The sequence below is a fragment of the Hyperoodon ampullatus genome (assembly GCF_949752795.1).
Source record: "Hyperoodon ampullatus genome assembly, chromosome: 3".
In the NCBI taxonomy this organism is placed as follows: Eukaryota; Metazoa; Chordata; class Mammalia; order Artiodactyla; family Ziphiidae; genus Hyperoodon; species Hyperoodon ampullatus.
In genome coordinates, this window is record NC_136916.1 from 130,724,042 (window position 1) to 130,742,834 (window position 18,793).

General features: G+C 42.4%; 1 protein-coding gene across 24 annotated transcripts in view; it reads right to left on the minus strand.

Annotated features, from left to right (window-relative positions):
• Window positions 1-11,649, minus strand: part of TRIM9 (tripartite motif containing 9) — a gene marked incomplete at both ends in the record, with an annotated part of 101,401 nt that extends 89,752 nt beyond the window's left edge. For 23 of the 24 annotated variants that reach the window (XM_079699445.1, XM_079699442.1, XM_079699436.1 and 20 more), the window contains one exon: window positions 10,813-11,634. In XM_079699445.1, the coding sequence (XP_079555571.1) occupies window positions 10,813-11,634 (822 nt within the window). Of the gene's footprint in view, window positions 1-10,812 lie in introns of all 24 variants that reach the window. The other variant, XM_079699430.1, reaches the window with a different exon arrangement.
• Window positions 11,650-18,793: the final 7,144 nt, after the last annotated feature.

The window sequence follows — 18,793 nt, forward strand, 5'->3', positions numbered from 1 at the left end:
GAACACAAAGATGGGAGCTCTGTGGGGGTTGGTGGGTGGGGCGCACAGAAGGTAGAACAGAGTTTGGGACCACACTGTGAACGGGCAGGGCACTGAAATGACCGGTTCTGTTCCAGACATGCAGGTACAAGTGGGCGTTGAAGCCATGGGGTAGATGAGTCTCTAGAGACAGGTGTGTTCAGAACAGAAAAGTCACTGATGTTTCTTTATTCATGACTAGAAATTCAAGATGAGTTTTCTTGCTCTTTCAGCTTAAAATCAATCAGTCAAAATGAAGAAAACTCTTTCTATAGTTAAGGAAAAAAAGTGTCTGTAATTAAACCCAGCCAGGGTGGGAGTTCTGCTGGTGCAGGAGAGGCTCTGCTGGAATGCAGAGCTGCACCCAGGTTCCCGGCGGGCATGCTGCTCTGGGGCAAGGCTATTGAGGCTGGCTCCTGTGAGCTGGGCCTGGCAAGCTTAGTGGGGTGATTTGAAGGTCTAGTCTAAGAAAATGGTGGAGGGAGGCCTGGTGGACCGGGAGAGGGCTGGTGGGGAAGCTGGAAGGCCATGAAGGTCAAGAAGGAAGAGGTAACTTAGACAGGCAGGTGGGACTATGGCTGTACCTGCAATGTAAACCAGAAAAGTTAAAAAGATGGCAAAGTCAGGGCCAAACAGAAGTGGAATGACAATTTCCTTGACAGTGATGTCAAGTGCCTTCTGTGCATTCTACTTGGGTTTTTCCGAGTAATCTTACTCTGAGATAGTTCTCAGTTTAAGACAGGGGCCAGTTTCAGGTTAGGGATAAAACTGCTGTGAGAACACCCCAGGACAGTGGTTTTTGGCTTTGAGATGTTTTGGGGGATGAATTAGACATGCTGTTGACAAAACCTAGATGGTCTCTGATAATCTAGGTTCTCTGCTGGTGGCCATTTTATACTAACTCCTTTTCCAAGGTTAAAAATTGATCCTGAATGTCAATATGAAAATATTAGAAAGGCTGGGATGTAACAGGCAAAGTACTACTTTTAACTTTCACACATTGTTCTGCTCTGTTGTTACAAGAGCAGCACCAGTTTTGACCTTTTAATATTGTCCTTTTGTGCTTTATAAAAGAATGTTTAAAACAATCTATTTCTGGGGCTTCCCTGGTGGCGCAGTGGTTGAGAGTCCGCCTGCCGATGCAGGGTATACGGGTTCGTGTCCCGGTCCGGGAAGATCCCACATGCCGCGGAGCGGCTGGGCCCGTGAGTCGTGGCTGCTGAGCCTGCGCGTCCGGAGCCTGTGCTCCGCAGCGGGAGGGGCCACAACGGTGAGAGGCCCGCGTATTGCAAAAAAAAAAAAAAAAAAATTTATTTCTATCACAATTTAATGAAAAACTCAATCAAGCCAGTCATTGGGCATCATGTATACAAAGTGTAAAAGTAGTCAGAAGTAGATCAAAGCAGTTATTTTAAATTATATCACATTAGTATTACTGATGTCCAAAATCATTTTTCAGTTATTTATAATAGAAAGAGAAGCAACGTATATTAAATATATGTACATACATACTACAAAATTTATATAATTGCTTTACCTCTTTGTCTTTGACTTTAATATTTAAGGAATAACATAAATTTAACTTTTAATATTTTAAATTTAACATAAGATTTAAGGATAGGCTAATTAGGGACATTTATCTGCAGAGTGGAGTTTTAGAGTAGTCTACTCTGCACACACAAGAAATTAAGAACACTGACCTCCTTACTGACTTATTGGCTAGTCATTGCCTAGAATGATGTCTCCCAAACTTGTGTGGAAGCAAAGAGAGCTTCCACAACCTAAGTGTCTATCCATAGATGAATGGATAAAGAAAATGTGGTATATATATATATACATATATACACATATATATATATATACACACACACCTACACACACACATGCAATGGAATATTATTCAGTCATAAAAAGAAGGAAATCCTGCCATTTGTGGCAATATGGATGGACCTAGAAGGTATTATGCTAAGTAAAGTAAGTCAGACAGAGAAAGACAAATACTGTATGTTCTCACTTATATGTGGAATCTAAAAAATCTGAACCCAAAGAAGTAGAGAGTAGAATGGTGGTTGCCAGGGGCTGGGGGTGGGGTGGTGGTGGTGGGGAAGTGGAGAGATGTTGGCTAAAGGGTACAAATGTCCAGCTATAGGATAAACGTTATGGGGATCTAACATACAGCATGGTGACTATAATTCAAACTGCTGTATTATATACTTGAAAGTTAAGAGGCTAAATCTTAAAAGTTATCACTGTAAAAAAAGAAAGATAATTATGCGAGGGGATGGAAGTGTTAACCAATCTCACTGTGGTAATCATTTTACAGTATATACATGTATCAAATCATCATGTTGTACCCCTTAAATTTATATATACATCAATAATGTCTCAATAAAGCTGAAAAAAAAGGAAACGAACAAACAGAAAAGAGTTTCCAAAGTCAAATAAGTTTGGAAAATTCTAGGTTGAACCAAGCAGGTTTCTTTGTTTCAGGATCGATCAGTATATGGATATAACAATGCAGAATGTGGATCACCAAGAGCATGTGCAGAGTAGAGAGTCTCAAACTTATTTAATTATGGAAACTTCGAGGGAACACACTTAAAAAAATTCCCACCTAGAGAATGGGTCAAAACAACATGCATGTCTTCAGAAGTTTCTTGCCTTTGAAAAACAAACAAAATTGATTTGGGGCAGAAGTTTGATTTCAGAACCTGCCTGTCCAGCCTGTTGGCCTTAACCGTAGCATCACCATATATACCAAGTAATTTAGAATTGGTTAAAAAAAATCCCTGAGGTTTCTTTGTAAGCAATCTCTCAATAAGAATAGAGGAGACTAGCCAAAAACTCGTGAAGATTACACAGTGGTCAACAAGTAGACAGAGTTAGATTAAACATTATATAATTTCTGCTTCATTGAATCAAAACTGCTTTTTTTGTATTTATGGCATCAGGATGCAGCCTTCCAACTATAGTATTCTAGAGGTAATACTTAGAATGAATAAGAATTAGTATCTTCAGATACAAATGTTTATACGTGCTAAATCTCAGTTGAAAGTGACAGAAAACCAATACAAACTAGCCAAAGAGAAAAAGGAGGGGGAGGTTTGCTGACTCACCTAACTGGAAAGGCAGGAGGGGGTAGAAAGGGGTTATGAAGGGTTCCAGGGACTCAACAGTGTTCTCAGAAGTCTCTGTTTCTTACCTCTGTAACTCTGGGGATTGCCTTACTTTCTTCTACTAATGTAAGAGGAAGAGAAAGAGGCAGGGACACAGACACCTCTGGCTTTAATTCTAGCTGCAACAAGCCCAGAGGAAAGCAATGCTCTTCTGTCCCTGATTCAGTATCTATAAACCTCAGAAGAGGACTCTGATTGGATTGGCTTGCTTCATGTGCTCATTTTTTGAATTAATCACTTTGGCCAGTGGGATAGGGTGTGACGATTGGTCAGGTCTATGTCACATGCCCTCCCACTTGGCCAAGTAAGGCAGAGCACTGGATTGGCAGCCCACCAGAATCACAAGGACTGAACAGAGGCAGGAATGTGGTGGTGTGGGGAAGCACTTAACTAAGTAAGAAGAATACTGCCGTTATGAGACCAAAACATAAACAACACAAAACACTAAACTCTACGGTTGCTATACACTCTTTTCTTCTAACAAATAGATGGAATTATTGAAATGAAACTATATGGTTCCCCCCACTCCCAACCCAATCACATACTTTTCAAGAGGCACCTGAAGTTAGTGAAAAATTGTGTTTTGGCACCTTCTGTCCTCCTTCCTCCACTCATACACAAGCCAAGTGAGGGATCACTTTGCTCTTAGGTGGCCACATTTACCATAATATATATAATAGCAGTAGGAATAACCACACAAACTGCTTGGTGGTGGAGCATTACTGGGGAGAGGAAGCACTGAGCTATAGCTGTCAGTGTTCTCTACCCTTTTCTGTCTTCTTTTTCTTCATCAACTCTGTTGCTCCACTTCTTTTTTTTTTTTTGCGGTACGCCGGCCTCTCACCGTTGTGGCCTCTCCCGTTGCGGGGCACAGGCTCCAGACGTGCAGGCTCAGCGGCCATGGCTCACGGGCCCAGCCGCTCCGCGCATGTGGGATCTTCCTGGACTGGGGCACGAACCCGTGTCCCCTGCATCGGCAGGCGGACTCTCAACCACTGCGCCACCAGGGAAGCCCCTGGTGCTGCACTTTTGAAGCATCTCAAGAAATTAGTGCTGTATTTAAAATGCAGAAGATCCAGGGAGAGCAAAAAGGCTTTCTTCTGCACTCAGAATGGTTTCTTCTTAGACTGTACAAGAGGCGCCGTCAGTGCCTCCCTGTCCCTGCTGCTCACAAAGGCATTCTGCCCTGGGCTTTCCTCCAGCTGAACAGTGAAACCAGGAGCCAGGTTTGTATCAAGTGTCTGTTCATTAGGGCCAGGACTAGGGTGAGGGGAGTAAGGCCCTCTCCTTGGATGCAGAATTTAAAAGGGTGCCCAAAAACCTCAGTAGTCGACACTAATATTTTAATGGAATATTTTTAAAAATAAAAATGAATGCCCCAAAATACATGATAAACAAAAGAGCAAAATCTTAAACAAAGATAGGATCAATACTACTGATTTTCCCTTCAGACTCAGGCTCCAATATGGCTCAGCATGGCACTGTTACTGATCAACATTTAAAATGCTGATATTCTGCTCATCATGGATTTTTTGTATTCATCTTTGTTTTTTAAGATATTGCCTTACAATATTTTTTATCCTGATTACTGAGTTTTTGGTACCCCCTTGTGTTTTTCACCCAAGGTGAGTGCCTCACTTATCTCACCCAAGTCTTCTGCACACACCTCACTAAAGGGGTGGGCTTGTGACCTAGGCAGTCATCAGTAAACCCCTGACTCAAGCTGGGCCAATCACATTCTTTCCCTAAACTTCAAAATGTGGCCTAAGAGACACAGAGACAGTAGTTAGATGAGAGTGGATACTTGAACTGAAATGTCATGCTGCACTGGGGCTGGAGGAGTCATATCAGGCGTGGTGCAGCCCAAGGAAGCCCATCCAGAGAGAGAAGCAGGCATGAGAGAGTTCGGCATATGCCAGACTGTATTATTTGTTCAAAATATTCTGTCCTCCTCTACAAGGCTCTTCTCGGTGCCTTTCTCTGTTGAAAGAGTGAATTTCCTGTAGCACGGATGTCAGCCTTGGTCACATGGTTTGTTTTAGCCAATGGAATGTAAGCAGAAGAGACACAATGTCTGAGTGGAAACTTTAAGTGCTATTGAGTGGTTCTGCTCTGCTCCCTTCTCTCTGCTGTAAGGTTGGTGTGTTCCCAACATGCTCTTTCAGCCTAAGTTCAAGAATAAGGAGGATGTGAAGAAGGGCCGGAGCTGACTTTCAGTGGGTATTATTGTAAGAAATTATATGGTATTGTTGTAATTCATTGAGAATTAAAAAAAATTAATTTTTAATTAAAAAATTAATTAATTTTTTGTTTTTTTAAAACAAAAAAATTGTTTGTTACTGCAGCATAACTTAGTCCAAGCTGACTGATACACAGAAGTGAATTTAATCTCTAGCTTTCCAGTTCCAGTCTCCCTGTGAGTTGATTTTATTTCCCATGAAATCCTCTGAGATCCCCTATGTGGGTTTCTGTTCCTTACCACCAACAATCTCTGATAAAACTGATAAAACACAATATTATTTAGAACTATTTTTTTCTTAAACATTTATCATAGAATAGGTTCTAGCCTCCTCTGTGCCAAGGCTAGGTTATACGAATACACACACTTTGAAAGGTGCTTAGGTGAGAGAAGTGCAATTTATTGTACTCGTGGTAAGGATAATTTTTGCCTGTGCATTATATTTATTACTCAATGACAGATGGCTGTGACAGTTTTCTCTAACTTTATGAAAACTGTGAGTTGATCTGAAATTCCAGTTAATAGCATCTTTTCATGGTATATACAGGAAGAACAATTTCTGCTGCTTCAAAAGTGATAATATCTTCAAAACTGAATCATATCAGTTATCATTTTAGCTTTGTAATTGAAAAACAAAATACCTTTGTTTAATATACAAATAAGGGCTTCCCTGGTGGCGCAGTGGTTGAGGGTCCGCCTGCCGATGCAGGGGACACGGGTTCGTGCCCCGGTCCGGGAAGATCCCACATGCCGCGGCGCGGCTAGGCCCGTGAGCCATGGCCGCTGAGCCTGCGCATCCAGAGCCTGTGCTCCGCAACGGGAGAGGCCACAACAGTGAGAGGCCCACGTACCACAAAAAAAAAAAAAAAGAAAAAAAAATACAAATACATCTTTGTGTGTGTCCTTGTTCCTTGGGGTTAATTCAACTGACTATTCTCGGAGGACCCATGAGGATCTGGCTCTCTTTTAGGCCACCTTTAAGAGTAGCCTTTGTATGGCACCTTGTGCTCTGTAAGGAGCAAGCAAATTATCCCAAATTGGGGGATGAGATTTTTATGCAGTAACTGTTGACTAGTGAGACAATAACTTCCGTTTTACGCAAAAACTTTCTATTTTGCCAAACTGAAATTAGTAAGTTATAAACATCTAAATTACTTTTTCAAAATATTTTCACAAATATAGTTTTAGGTGCTTTACATCCTGTGTGTAGGAAGCACAGAGAGGTTATAGACTTGCTGAAAATTACCAGCGAGTAAGTGGCAGCATCAGGTCTGGAACCCAGAACCTCATCTAGTTCTCTCTATTTTTGCCTCAGCACAAAGAGGAACAATTCATTCCTTTGTAACATTCTCCTTAATACCTGTAAGAATATTTACATTGCTCAAAGAACGTTCTGATTATACTAAAAGTAAATTTTTAAGAATTTAAAAACATGAACATATGTTACGTGTTACATTTACCATACGGACATCTAGATTATATTGTATTTACTGCTGATATATAATATATGTAATATATTATAATATATATAATAATATGTATATCTATTATAATATAATATAATTATAATATAATATATATTATATATTATATATATTCATATATATATATATATATAAAACTGAACACCACTTTGGTTACATTAAATAACACATTTACTACACAAATATTTGATGAGATGCCACCATACTACAAAGCAGGTATTTTTTCCAGAAGGCTTTGAAGGTGAAAGCATAATAACTGATGGTTTATTTTTAAATGTTTAACTTGCAAGTCTTTGTTTAAAGAAAAGAAGGTAATAGAGAAATAACATTTGATACAAGATTCAGAATGAAGAGTCAGTGTTTAGAGTACAAAGGAAAAGAAAATTCTTGCTCAACAGTACAAACACAAAGGAACGGTTACAAATATATTACTGATTCAGTGATTGATAAAATACACCAAGAATTCAAGGATAATGTTAGATTTAGAAATATGAATTGCTAAAATTACAAAGTAATAATAATGGTTCCAATTGCCTATATGAAAATGTCTACAAAATCTTTTTTTATGTTAGTAGCAATTCTTTATACCAACCTAAGTTTGATAAGGAATAGAGCAAGTGCTGATACTAAGTAAAAAGGGTCACCAGATATTTGCCCTATAAGGCCACTTCCTGCATTATTTTTCATGGATTTTGAAGGCCATCTATATCTGAAACGTATTTTAATTTAGTCAGTTGACAACTAATGAATTTCAACTAGTTGTTTTTAATACCATTTAAAAGATAAACTTCAGCCATTTTGTCTTAAATGTGTAAGATGATGACTTTCTGAGGGAAACAGTTATTCACAGGGTTTTCTTTGGCACTGGAAATGACTAAATATTAATGAAAACTTTCAGGTCTAGTGATAACTTGCGTGGATAACTAACTGCCCAACTTTGGGAGAACTACTTAGTGTAATTCTTTGCTCTCCTATGTTTTTTTTTGTTTGTTTTTTTGTTTTTTGCGGTACGCGGGCCTCTCACTGTTGTGGCCTCTCCCGTTGCGGAGCACAGGCTCCGGACGCGCAGGCTCAGCGGCCATGGCTCACGGGCCCAGCTGCTCCACGGCATGTGGGATCTTCCTGGACAGGGGCACGAACCCGTGTCCCCTGCATCGGCAGGCAGACTCTCAACCACTGCGCCACCAGGGAGGCCCCTTCTCCTATGTTTTGAAGGACATAGAAATTCTGGCCCATAAGCTTTTTGTGAGGATGGAAGATAAATAGACAAAGGAGAAAATCGCACGTTATCACATTACCTTATTAAGGAGATAAAGTGGGGGAATAATGTTTGTTGTTCATCTAACAGATGATAAGTGAATGTTAAAATCTGTCATCCTTCTGCCTTATATTTATTGGCAGTTTAATAATCTTGATATTGACTGAACAAAAATGTAACTATTTACTCTTCTGAAAAAATGTGCAAAAGATCAGAGAAAAAATGGTCTTTTAAAAAAAATGAACCAATATTCCCTTCCTACCCTACTTATGTCATGCCTGAAGGGCTTTACATTATTCTTTTTTAGCACACATCCAAATTTCAACCCTGTCCACACCACAGTGTCTACTCACAATGTCCATTACCGATAAAACAAATGGTTTAACATTTCAAATCTACATGGAGCTTGGCAGAGATTTAAAGGCTGCCTTTGGTCTTAATGGATAAAGTATAGGCTCTTCTTCACAGAAGAATAATGCAGTGGTTTGACCATCCTAATTAGCATGTGCCTCTAAGTTCTTTTTCCAGACAGGTGATTAGTTTCTTAGTTCCAAGGAGAGTTTTGTAGGGCAATTTAACATAGGCTATAGTTAGCAGTTTAAGAGTGAAATCATAATGTGAAGAAAAAATTGGCCATGAACTCAAGTTCTGAAAACTTTCAAAATTAAACATCATTTAAACAAATTGAAGTGTTTAAAAAATAGTGGCATGTGCCTAGGAGGGGAGCTCAAATTTGTGCTGAATTAAGTCTCTCCATCAGTACTAATACAGTTTAATAGACTATATGTGAGAACATAAATGACTGTAAACATGGATCCCATTCAGTATTGAGTTGAGCTCCCTGATTGCTGATGTTTTGTTTTATTTTATTTTATTTTTTCTTGCTGCAAATAAAATATCAATGTTCCGCTCCTTAACCCCAAGACCTCTCTCAAAGGCTAGCCTTTCTGGTCTCCAAGGAATGCCAGGAAACCCTGAGTGGGGCAGAGCTGATGCCTGAACACCATCTCTACTGCCGTGCCTCATCCTGGGGCTTGCAACTCAATGATGTGAAGAAAACCTCCCTACAACAGTCCTGAACCCCTGCCTTGCCCTTTGCACCGCCAATTAAGTCGATTATTTAAAAAGTAAAAGTCCAATTTATGTACATCTCCTCAAGAGTGGTTCCCTTCCTTCTAAGCAGTGTGGACAATAACATTATAAAGATCTCTTTCCTCACGAAGCTTATTTTGTGTGTGTATGTTGGGGGGGGCAATAGATAAATACAAAAGTAACATGATAGTTAAAATATATAGCATCCCAGTTAGTGGTAAGTACTACTGAGGAAGATAAAGCGGGGAGGGAACCAAGGGGTTCAGAAAGGTCTCACTGCAAGGGTGACATCTGAGTAATGATCTGAAGGAGGCAAGAGAGTGAACTGTTCAGATGCAGGCTGAAGGAACATCAAGTGCAAAGGCCCCGGGTCCAGAAGGGGCCTGGTGTTGGTGGAGGAACAGCAAGAGGGACTGCGTGGCTTAAGCAGAGGGAGTGGGAGGAAATGAGGGCGATGAGGCCAAGCGGGAACAGGTCATGTGAGGTCCTGGTGGACTATCCTAAGAACCATCTAAGAAACGCGGGGGTCAACTGGAGGATTTTGAACAGAGGAGTGGCATCACCTAACAAGTCGTTAAAGGCCCTGTTCTGGAGGCTAGCTTTGGAGGAGGTACCATCAAATGACATCAGAAAGGTAAATTTGGTAACAGGTGTCCCCAAATTTTCACAGACAACTACTGACTGTGAGGAAAAGGGTTAGACTCTGGACAAATGGGTGTGTGGGTGATCGATAGGAGGGGGTTACCCTGGGAGACTGGGAGATGTACCTGCCTAGCTTTCAGGCCGCGAGCGCGCAGAAACCTCCAATCCTGCTACTCCAGCCCAGATCCCCTCCGCGAGGGTCAGGGCCGCAGCCTTCAGGCCGTGTTGCCATGGCGACTACAGGATTTTTCTTTTTTTCTCCACCCCACTCCACATTCGCACACCTCTTGTGCGCAAAGCACCCGGACCCGCATCCTTACCGCGCTGCCGCTGGGCTTGGGCCAGCGCCGACTTATCAGTATTCAGCTCGCGGCGTGTTCCCCATCCCCGCTGCGACTCCAGGCTCCAGCCTATCCAGCAGCTCCAGCACCCAGCGGTCCGCGCCGCCCAGCCGCGCTCACCTCCTCTCCGGGGACCACGGCCGGAGCCCCACAACCGGCTCTGCCCTGGAGCTTCCCTGGCGGCCCTGAGCACAGCCGCGGATCGGCCCAGCTACTCAATGCCTTCCCGCACGCTGGTGGCCGCCGAGAGCTGCACGTCCGCGGCGGGGAGGGGGCGCCCTAAGCCTGGCTCGCAGGCAGCGTACACCGGGAGACCCGCTCTACGCATCCCCGAAACAACTCACTGGAGAGGTTCAACTCTCTGGAGAGGTTCAACTCCCCTGCGCGCCGTTTACGGTCCCCTACGCTTCCTGCAATGCACCAGACGGGGGAAGCAGATATTGGAGGCACCTGCATTGCGCCCCAGTTGGGAGGCACTGTGCGTAGAAGAGGGGGATCGTCTGCTGCAAAACCGGAGGATCGGAGGCGCGGGGAGTTAGGGGTGGGTTTTCTTAGGACTCACCTTGTGCAGTTTCCACATGGCTCCTAGAGCCTTGACTTCGTGGCTGGAGTGTTTGCCCTCCTCCAAGCACTGGTAGCACACGGGCATCTTGCACTGCACGCAGTACATGCTGTGGTTCTCCAGCTCGTGGTCTGTGCAGGTGGAGACCTTTCTGGGGCTCAGCCGCCGGCTCACGCGGCCCTGGGCCGGGGGCACCAGGCGGTGCTTGGCTAGGGGCCCCCGGGGCGGGTGGCAGCGCAGGCGGCACGGATCACAGTAGAAGACATCGCACTGTTCGCACATGACGGTGGCCTCCTTGGGTGCCTTCTCGCAAAGCTGGCACTTAAGGGCCGCCGCTTTGCTCTGCTGGTAGCGGTCAATTACCCCTTCCAGGACGCGGTTCTTGGGGAAGCCGCGGAGCCCCCGGTCATCCAGGATGAGGCTGCGGTGGCACTGGGGGCAGGTGATACAGGAGTTGCGGGGCACCGGGGCCAAGGCCGGTGACAGGTGTGTGGCCGGTGGTGGCATAGCCGGGGGGAACACACGGACGCCGTTGGGGGACTTCTGGCACGGGGTAGTGGGGGCGCTGGCGAACCCCCCGTAGGAGCCATAGCCGCTGTCCGCCTCGCTGTACAGGCTCATCTTGTCAAGGTCCAGATAGTCATAGTCGGAGACCCCGGAGCCCGAGGCCCGTCGGCTCTGGGGCGACTCCGACTCTGGGGTCTGCACCAGGATGTTGCGGGCGCACGCCTGACATATATTGTGAGAGCAGGGCAGGATGATGGGCTCCCGATAGAAGGAGCCGCACACGGGGCATTTTAACTCTTCTTCCATCTCTTCCATGGGTACCTGGCTGGGAGCGAAGCAGCGGCGGCTGCAAATGAAGCCTGAACTGACGAGGTGGCCGGCCGGCCTGTCGTGTCCAGCACCTTGGCCAGCAGCGGCGGCTGTGGCGTTGGCAGTCAGTGGCGCCTTCCCGCGTCGCTCAGGCGCCGACTCCCCGTGAGGCGCTCTCTCTGTGAGCCACCGAACCGCGGCGCCGAGCGCCAACCCGGGACCGCCCCCTCCTGCCCCTCTAGTCCCGCCCCAGCCTGTAAGCAGCGGCTTATTGGGCGGCGGGCGAGAGAGCGAAGCTCTCATTGGCCACACGCCCCGTCCTTCTCTCCTCCGCAGGCCACAGCGGGTTAGGTGGAGGATTCTGAGGATGAGGGGAGTTTTCGCTTCGGGCTGCATGATCTCGGGAGGGGGCTGGCGTGCGGAGGCGAGGGTACCGGGAAGGAGGGATTAGGCGGGATGACTCATCCCTCGCCCCGCTTCCTTCCGACCTCCGGCTCAGTCGCCCAAGAGCGGGGCGTGAGAAACCCCTCCCCGCTGCGAGGGGGCTGGCAGAGGGGCTGGTTTCTGTCGCCGGCGTCTGCGTTTGGCTTGCAGCTGTAGTCTCCGCGCCGATCTCCGCTCGCCAGTGCTGCGCCGCGCGGGAGACCCCACCTTCTATCGTTGCTGGCGCCTCACCCAGGCCTAGGTTTCTGTACCCCAGCCGGGCCATTCTCCCGCTCAGGAACCCACGGAAGCCGGCCTCTGCGCTCCTGCATCCCGGGGTTCTGACGGCGCAGGCCTGGCAGGAGCCTTCTCGCTTCTTTTTCTCCCAGTTCCTGGTGTCTGAAAGGGGATTGACAATATCGATTTCCTAGTGTTGCTGTGAGATTTAAACTACGCGACCCACGTAAAGGCTCAATATATTAGTTAAAATCTATGCCCCCTTCATTTCACGCTTTCAATTCAGGCTCGGCCCAGAGGCTTCTTACCCTGTGGTGTGAACGTGTCTCTATATCCCCTCTTCATGTAAAAGAGCTTCCATCCCCTCTTCAGTCCCCCTCCCCCCAAAGCTGTCCTCTCACCGGGGCTCTCAGCACCTGGCTGAGCTTTCACAAGGCCAGTAGAACCTTTGGTTCAGTTGAGGCAGGAATGGGTTGCTTATTTCTGAGTGCCCATAGTTTAGTAAACTAGCTCTGTAGATGAATCACTGTGTCACTGTCGAGTCTCAGTGTGTGATTCCAAATAACTTTATTCAATGTTATGTGGCCCGAGCATCTACCACAGCTTCCAGAATGATGGGTTCTTTCTGTTTCTTCTAGCGAAGTGCCAGAGGTGATGGTGATGGTGGGGGCCTAGTTCTAGTGTTAGTCCTCATATATTAAGCTCCATTTTTCTCCCTCTCCCCAAACATCGCTGGAGGTAATTGGTCCTGCCCCTTGCCTGCAGAACTGTTGATTTGATGATGGCGAAAAAGAAAATCCAAAAAACAAAAAACTCATATTTAGGTTAAGTGACTTAGTGATATTCTGAGGTAATAACTTATTTGAAGTTGCACATGGCTGTTTTGCTGAGTGATTCATGAAGTAAATGACAAAATTTCTTTCCAAGTTTTAACAAATCTTCCAATTTTCTGCCTTCCAAAAAAGAGGTAACTTGATTATATGCAGCTCATTTAAATCACTCTACTGTGCAGGAAAAAAAAAAAAAAAAGGACTTTTTATAACCCTGATCTTGGAGAAATAGCCCGTAAACTAGGTTATCTTTCCCACCTTCAAATGCAGTAAAAACAGCACGTGATCATTCTTTGGGGAAAAAAGTTTTCATTGTTTTTTAAGTTATGTTAATTACAAATGCTATGTGATTTTTTAAAAAAAATTTATTGGAGTGTAGTTGATTTCTATGTGATTTATTTTTAACCTAGCTTTTAACTAGTTGAGTCCAGAGCATCCAAAGGCATATGTACTCTGTTTATAAACATTGAACTTCTTCGAGGTTGGAACATTATCTATTTGCAGGATACATCTAATTTATAGGTCCCAAGAGAATTTGCTAATAACAAGTAGTTAATAATTAATAAATTGTTAGAAAGGAGCGTCAGTACCACTCATAATTTACAATCCTTCAAATGACTTTTGTATGCGTTTGGCTGATTGTAGTAGCCTTGAGCTAGTGCTTTGGACATTTCAAGGTGTGCAGCTGTTACTCTTTTTATGAGTTTGAACTTTGCTTATCACAGTATAACATCTGCTATGGAAAGTGTCGCCCGAAAATTCCTACCTTGAAATCCTAACTCCCAAGGTGAGGGTATCAGGAGGTGTGGCCCTTGGCAGAGCCTTCATGAATGGGATTAGTGCTCTGATAAAAGTAGCCCAAGAAATCTCCCTTGCCCCCTCCATCACGTGAGGTTACCATGAGAAGACCACCACTGTGAGGATCTTCACCAGTTACCAAATTTGCCAACACCTTGATCTTGTACTTCCCAGTCTCTAGACCTGTGACAGATATATATGAAATCTATGAAATATGAAATATATTGAGATGATTTGTTAGATAGATTTGGTCAGGATTAGCTAAATCAAACCCAGGAGATTTAAATGACTATCATTTGTTTAGTGTTCACACTGTTCCAGGAAGTAAGTTAATTTATTTACATGCATACCTAGTTCAATCTCTGTAATAACAAGAAGAGATGGGTATAATTATCCCCATTTTAAAGATGAGTAAACTGAGGATAAGCAAAGTTCTGAAGGTCAAATATTGGTGAGGCTGGGACTTCTTTCTTTCTTTGTTCATTCATTCATTCATCCATTCAAAAACTGCTGAGCTCTACTCTCTGTCAGGCTCTGTGTGTGATAAATACCTCAAATGATTTTTTTTTAACATCTTTATTGGAGTATAATTGCTTTACAATGATGTGTTAGTTTCTGCTTTATAACAAAGTGAATCAGTTATACATATACATATGTTCCCATATCTCTTCCCTCTTGCGTCTCCCTCCCTCCCACCCTCCCTATCCCATCCCTCTAGGTGGTCACAAACCACCTAGCTGATGTCCCTGTGCTATGCGGCTGCTTCCCACTAGCTATCTATTTTATGTTTGGTAGTGTATATATGTCCATGCCACTCTCTCACTTTGTCCCAGCTTACCCTTTCCCCTCCCCATATCCTCAAGTCCATTCTCTAGTAGGTCTGTATCTTTATTCCCATCTTACCCCTAGGTTCTTCATGACCTTTTTTTCCCTCAGATTCCATTTATATGTATCAGCATACAGTATTTGTTTTTCTCCTTCTGACTTACTTCACTCTGTATGACAGACTCTAGGTCTATACACCTCACTACAAATAACTCAATTTCGTTTCCTTTTATGGCTGAGTAATATTCCATTGTATATATGTGCCACATCTTCTTTATCCATTCATCTGTTGATGGACACTTAGGTTGCTTCCATGTCCTGGCTATTGTAAATAGAGCTGCAATGAACATTTTGGTACATGACTCTTTTTGAATTATGGTTTCCTCAGGGTATATGCCCAGTGGTGGGATTGCTGGGTCGTACGGTAGTTCTATTTGTAGTTTTTTTTTTTTTTTTTTTTTTGCAGTATGCGATCCTCTCACTGTTGTGGCCTCTCCCGTTGCAGAGCACAGGCTCCGGACGCGCAGGCTCAGTGGCCATGGCTCACGGGCCTAGCCGCTCCGCGGCATGTGGGATCTTCCCGGACCGGGACACGAACCCGTGTCCCCTGCATCGGCAGGCGGATTCTCAACCACTGCGCCACCAGGGAAGCCCCTATCTGTAGTTTTTTAAGGAACCTCCATACTGTTCTCCATAGTGGCTGTATCAATTTACATTCCCACCAACAGTGCAAGAGTGTTCCCTTTTCTCCACACCCTCTCCAGCATTTGTTTCTAGATTTTTTGATGATGGACATTCTGACTGGTGTGAGATGATATCTCATTGTAGTTTTGATTTGCATTTCTCTAATGATTAATGATGTTGAGCACTCTTTCATGTGTTTGTTGGCAATCTGTGTATCTTCCTTGGAGAAATGTCTATTTATGTCTTCTACCCATTTTTGGATTGGGTTGTTTGTTTTTTTGTTATTGAGCTGCATGAGCTGCTTGTAAACCAAATGATCTTTTTTAACTTCTATGCTTATTCTGCTTACCTTCTCTTGAATTTGTTTCTCTAAAATATTTTGTATTTTCCCCTCATGTTGCAGTATTTGGCCATAATGTACTTTACAACGCTCCAATGAGTTGTATTTAAAGGAAATAAAAATCTGAATGTAGTTGATACTATAGAAATACTATAGGGACTATCTTCTCTCTTCCAGCTGGTGATCAGCCCATGCCCTGAAGCATGAGGATTGATGGCCCTGTAATTTTATCATTCCTGGGGTGACTGCAGATGTTCTCATTTGTGTAAAGTGCCTCTGAAACCTACTATTCACCCAAATAATGTTCTTTAGCAATAAGTTGAGCAAATTTAAAATGTACTAGCAGCTTTTCCATTTTTTTTAAAGACAAGTGTTTTCCAATGAAAAATTTAGGTGCCTTCCTATTTACTTTTGACTACAATGCTTGATTATTAACATAATTGTCTCTGATACTAAAGAATAAACACTCAGAGGAGAAAGAATTCTCTCCCTTCCCCCCACGTTCTCTTCTAGTGCCATCAATCCTTAGTTACAGGGAGAAAAAAAATCAATGAAAGGAGCTGATTAAAGGCTCTGGCACTTTAAGATTCTCTGACAAATAGATAAAAATATTCTGTATTTATTTTGTGATTAAGGATATTGCTGAATGTGGTTTGTAAAAATTGCATTATTTGAAAGTAATGGAGGTGATGTTCTATTTCAAAAGAAATTTTGAGGAAACTTTTTTTAATGGGGTAACTTAACCCATAATATTTAATTTTAAACTTGTAATGTTTGTGCCATCCTTTAATAACGTACATATTTATTTATTGTTGATATTTTTTCTTTTTAATTATGCAATAATTACAGTAAATTAAGAGTGTTTTGCCCACTTAGTACTACTGGAACATGACCTTATTCAAATTCTGTTTCTAACTACAAGTAATATGGGACTAATACTTTGGAAAGGGTAGACAGGAGAATCTGGGAAGATGGAAATTTAATGAATCTTATATTAAGGTAAAACAGCTGAAGAATAAATCCAGGAGACCTAACTTGTGAATAATAGGAATCCTAGAAAGAGGAAAAGGCACAGATGGAGGAAAGATCACAACTGAAAAAAATAATTTTCCTGATATAAGATATAAGATTTCAGATTGAAAGGATTTTAGAATTATACATGACATTGATTTTAAAAAAAGACCCAAGCACATGCAGATACAATTCTTAAACTCCAAGGAAAAAAGAACATCTACAAGCTCTCAGACAGAAACAACTTAATTATAAAAAGAAAAGAATCAGATTGGCATTGGATTTCTATTTTGCAGCCCTGAAGGCACAAAGAATGTGAAATAAAGTCTACAGCCTACTAGAAGTAAAAGAAGATGTCTAAGTATTTTATAGGCAGCCAAGAGATCACTTGATTGTCAGGTTAAAAAAAGATTTTTCAAGAATTTAGAGAATACAGTGCTCACATATTCCATCTAAGAAAAATACTTGAGAAGGATTTTAAACTAAATAACAAATGAATCTTAGAGTCCACAAGATGCGTAAGGAGCTGATGGGAAAGTAAAAGTATTCTGAGGACCTCAGAATTGGGGAGAGAGAAAAAATGTGAAAGGATAGGTGAGAAATAGAATATCTTTGTTGGAGGGATTACTTATTATCTTTTCTTTTTCACTTAAGAGTAAATATATGCATGCATTATGAGGCCTGAGAAAGGAAATATAACTATTAATATAATGGAAAGTACAATATAACTCACAATTAACAAACCTGGGGGCAGTACTATGTGAAACTCAATGACAACAAATTTTAAAACTTAAAGAAATGGATATTTTCCTGGCAAAATAATATATTAACTGAATTAATCCTTCAAAGTAGAAAGCTTAAATAGACCAACCTCCATAAAAGAGATTTGAAAGGTTAAGTTTTGATTTACCATTAAAAAGGATAGCATGGTTGTACAGATGAGCTCTAGTTAACTTTTTAAGAACAAGTAATTTTAATGTTATTGAAATAACCTAAATTAAAGAAAAATATAGAGTGTTCCCTAGTCCACTATAAAGCCATCATAAGTTTAATAACACAATATAATAATATACTTAACAGAGAATGCAATAAATCAAAGACTATAGACCTAAACCACCTAAGTAATAGATGTAAAGATGCTAAGTAGGATATTAGCAAACAGATTTCAACGCTGTAGCGAAAGATTAGGATTTTAGGATTTCCCCAGGAATCTTAGTACGGTTGAGTATCAGGTAAACTATCAACACAAATTATTACATGAAAAATTAAAGGGGCAAAATCCCCTCTTTTGGCCATATGGGAATAATCCTCCTTCCATAAATGACTAAAAAGCAGGATTAACTATAGGAATCAACTATTGTCAGACACTAGATAACAGACAGTGTAGGGTTATAATTCCTGAGAGAATGCAGACAAAGAGGTGAGCCCTACCTTCAACCATGCTTTTGACCAAATGGTAATTTCCAAACTGTGATACAGAGGAGGAATCCAAACAAAGCCCACCAATCTCCCTGAGTTGAGGAGAAAGAGATTCAATTTTGGGGAGGTGAAGGAAGCTAGAATTGGAGAGAGGAAAGAATTAGACAGTTTCAAGGAATCTGCATGTGGATTTGCTTGAGTGCTTGAACACAATGTGTGCATGTATAGGGTTACTCTCCACAAGAATGGGCAATAACAACTTCTGAGGAAAGAGCAGTTATTGGATTTGTAATATAAACAATTCTCAGAGCACACATAGGACCAGGAATCATTCATATTCTCTTTAGCCGGAATGAAGAGGAAGCATTGAATATACAAAAATACATTAGCAATGCACAATTAGCAACTGATATTAAAACGTTACCATTTATAACCGCATCAAAATTTCATGAATTTGAATTAACAAAATATGTATAAGATCTATACACTGAGAACTACAAAACGTTTCAGAGAGAAATTAAAGCAACTTTAATAAATGGTGAGATATGCCGTGTTCATAGATTGGTAAGCCTCAATATTGTTTAGATGGCAATTTCCC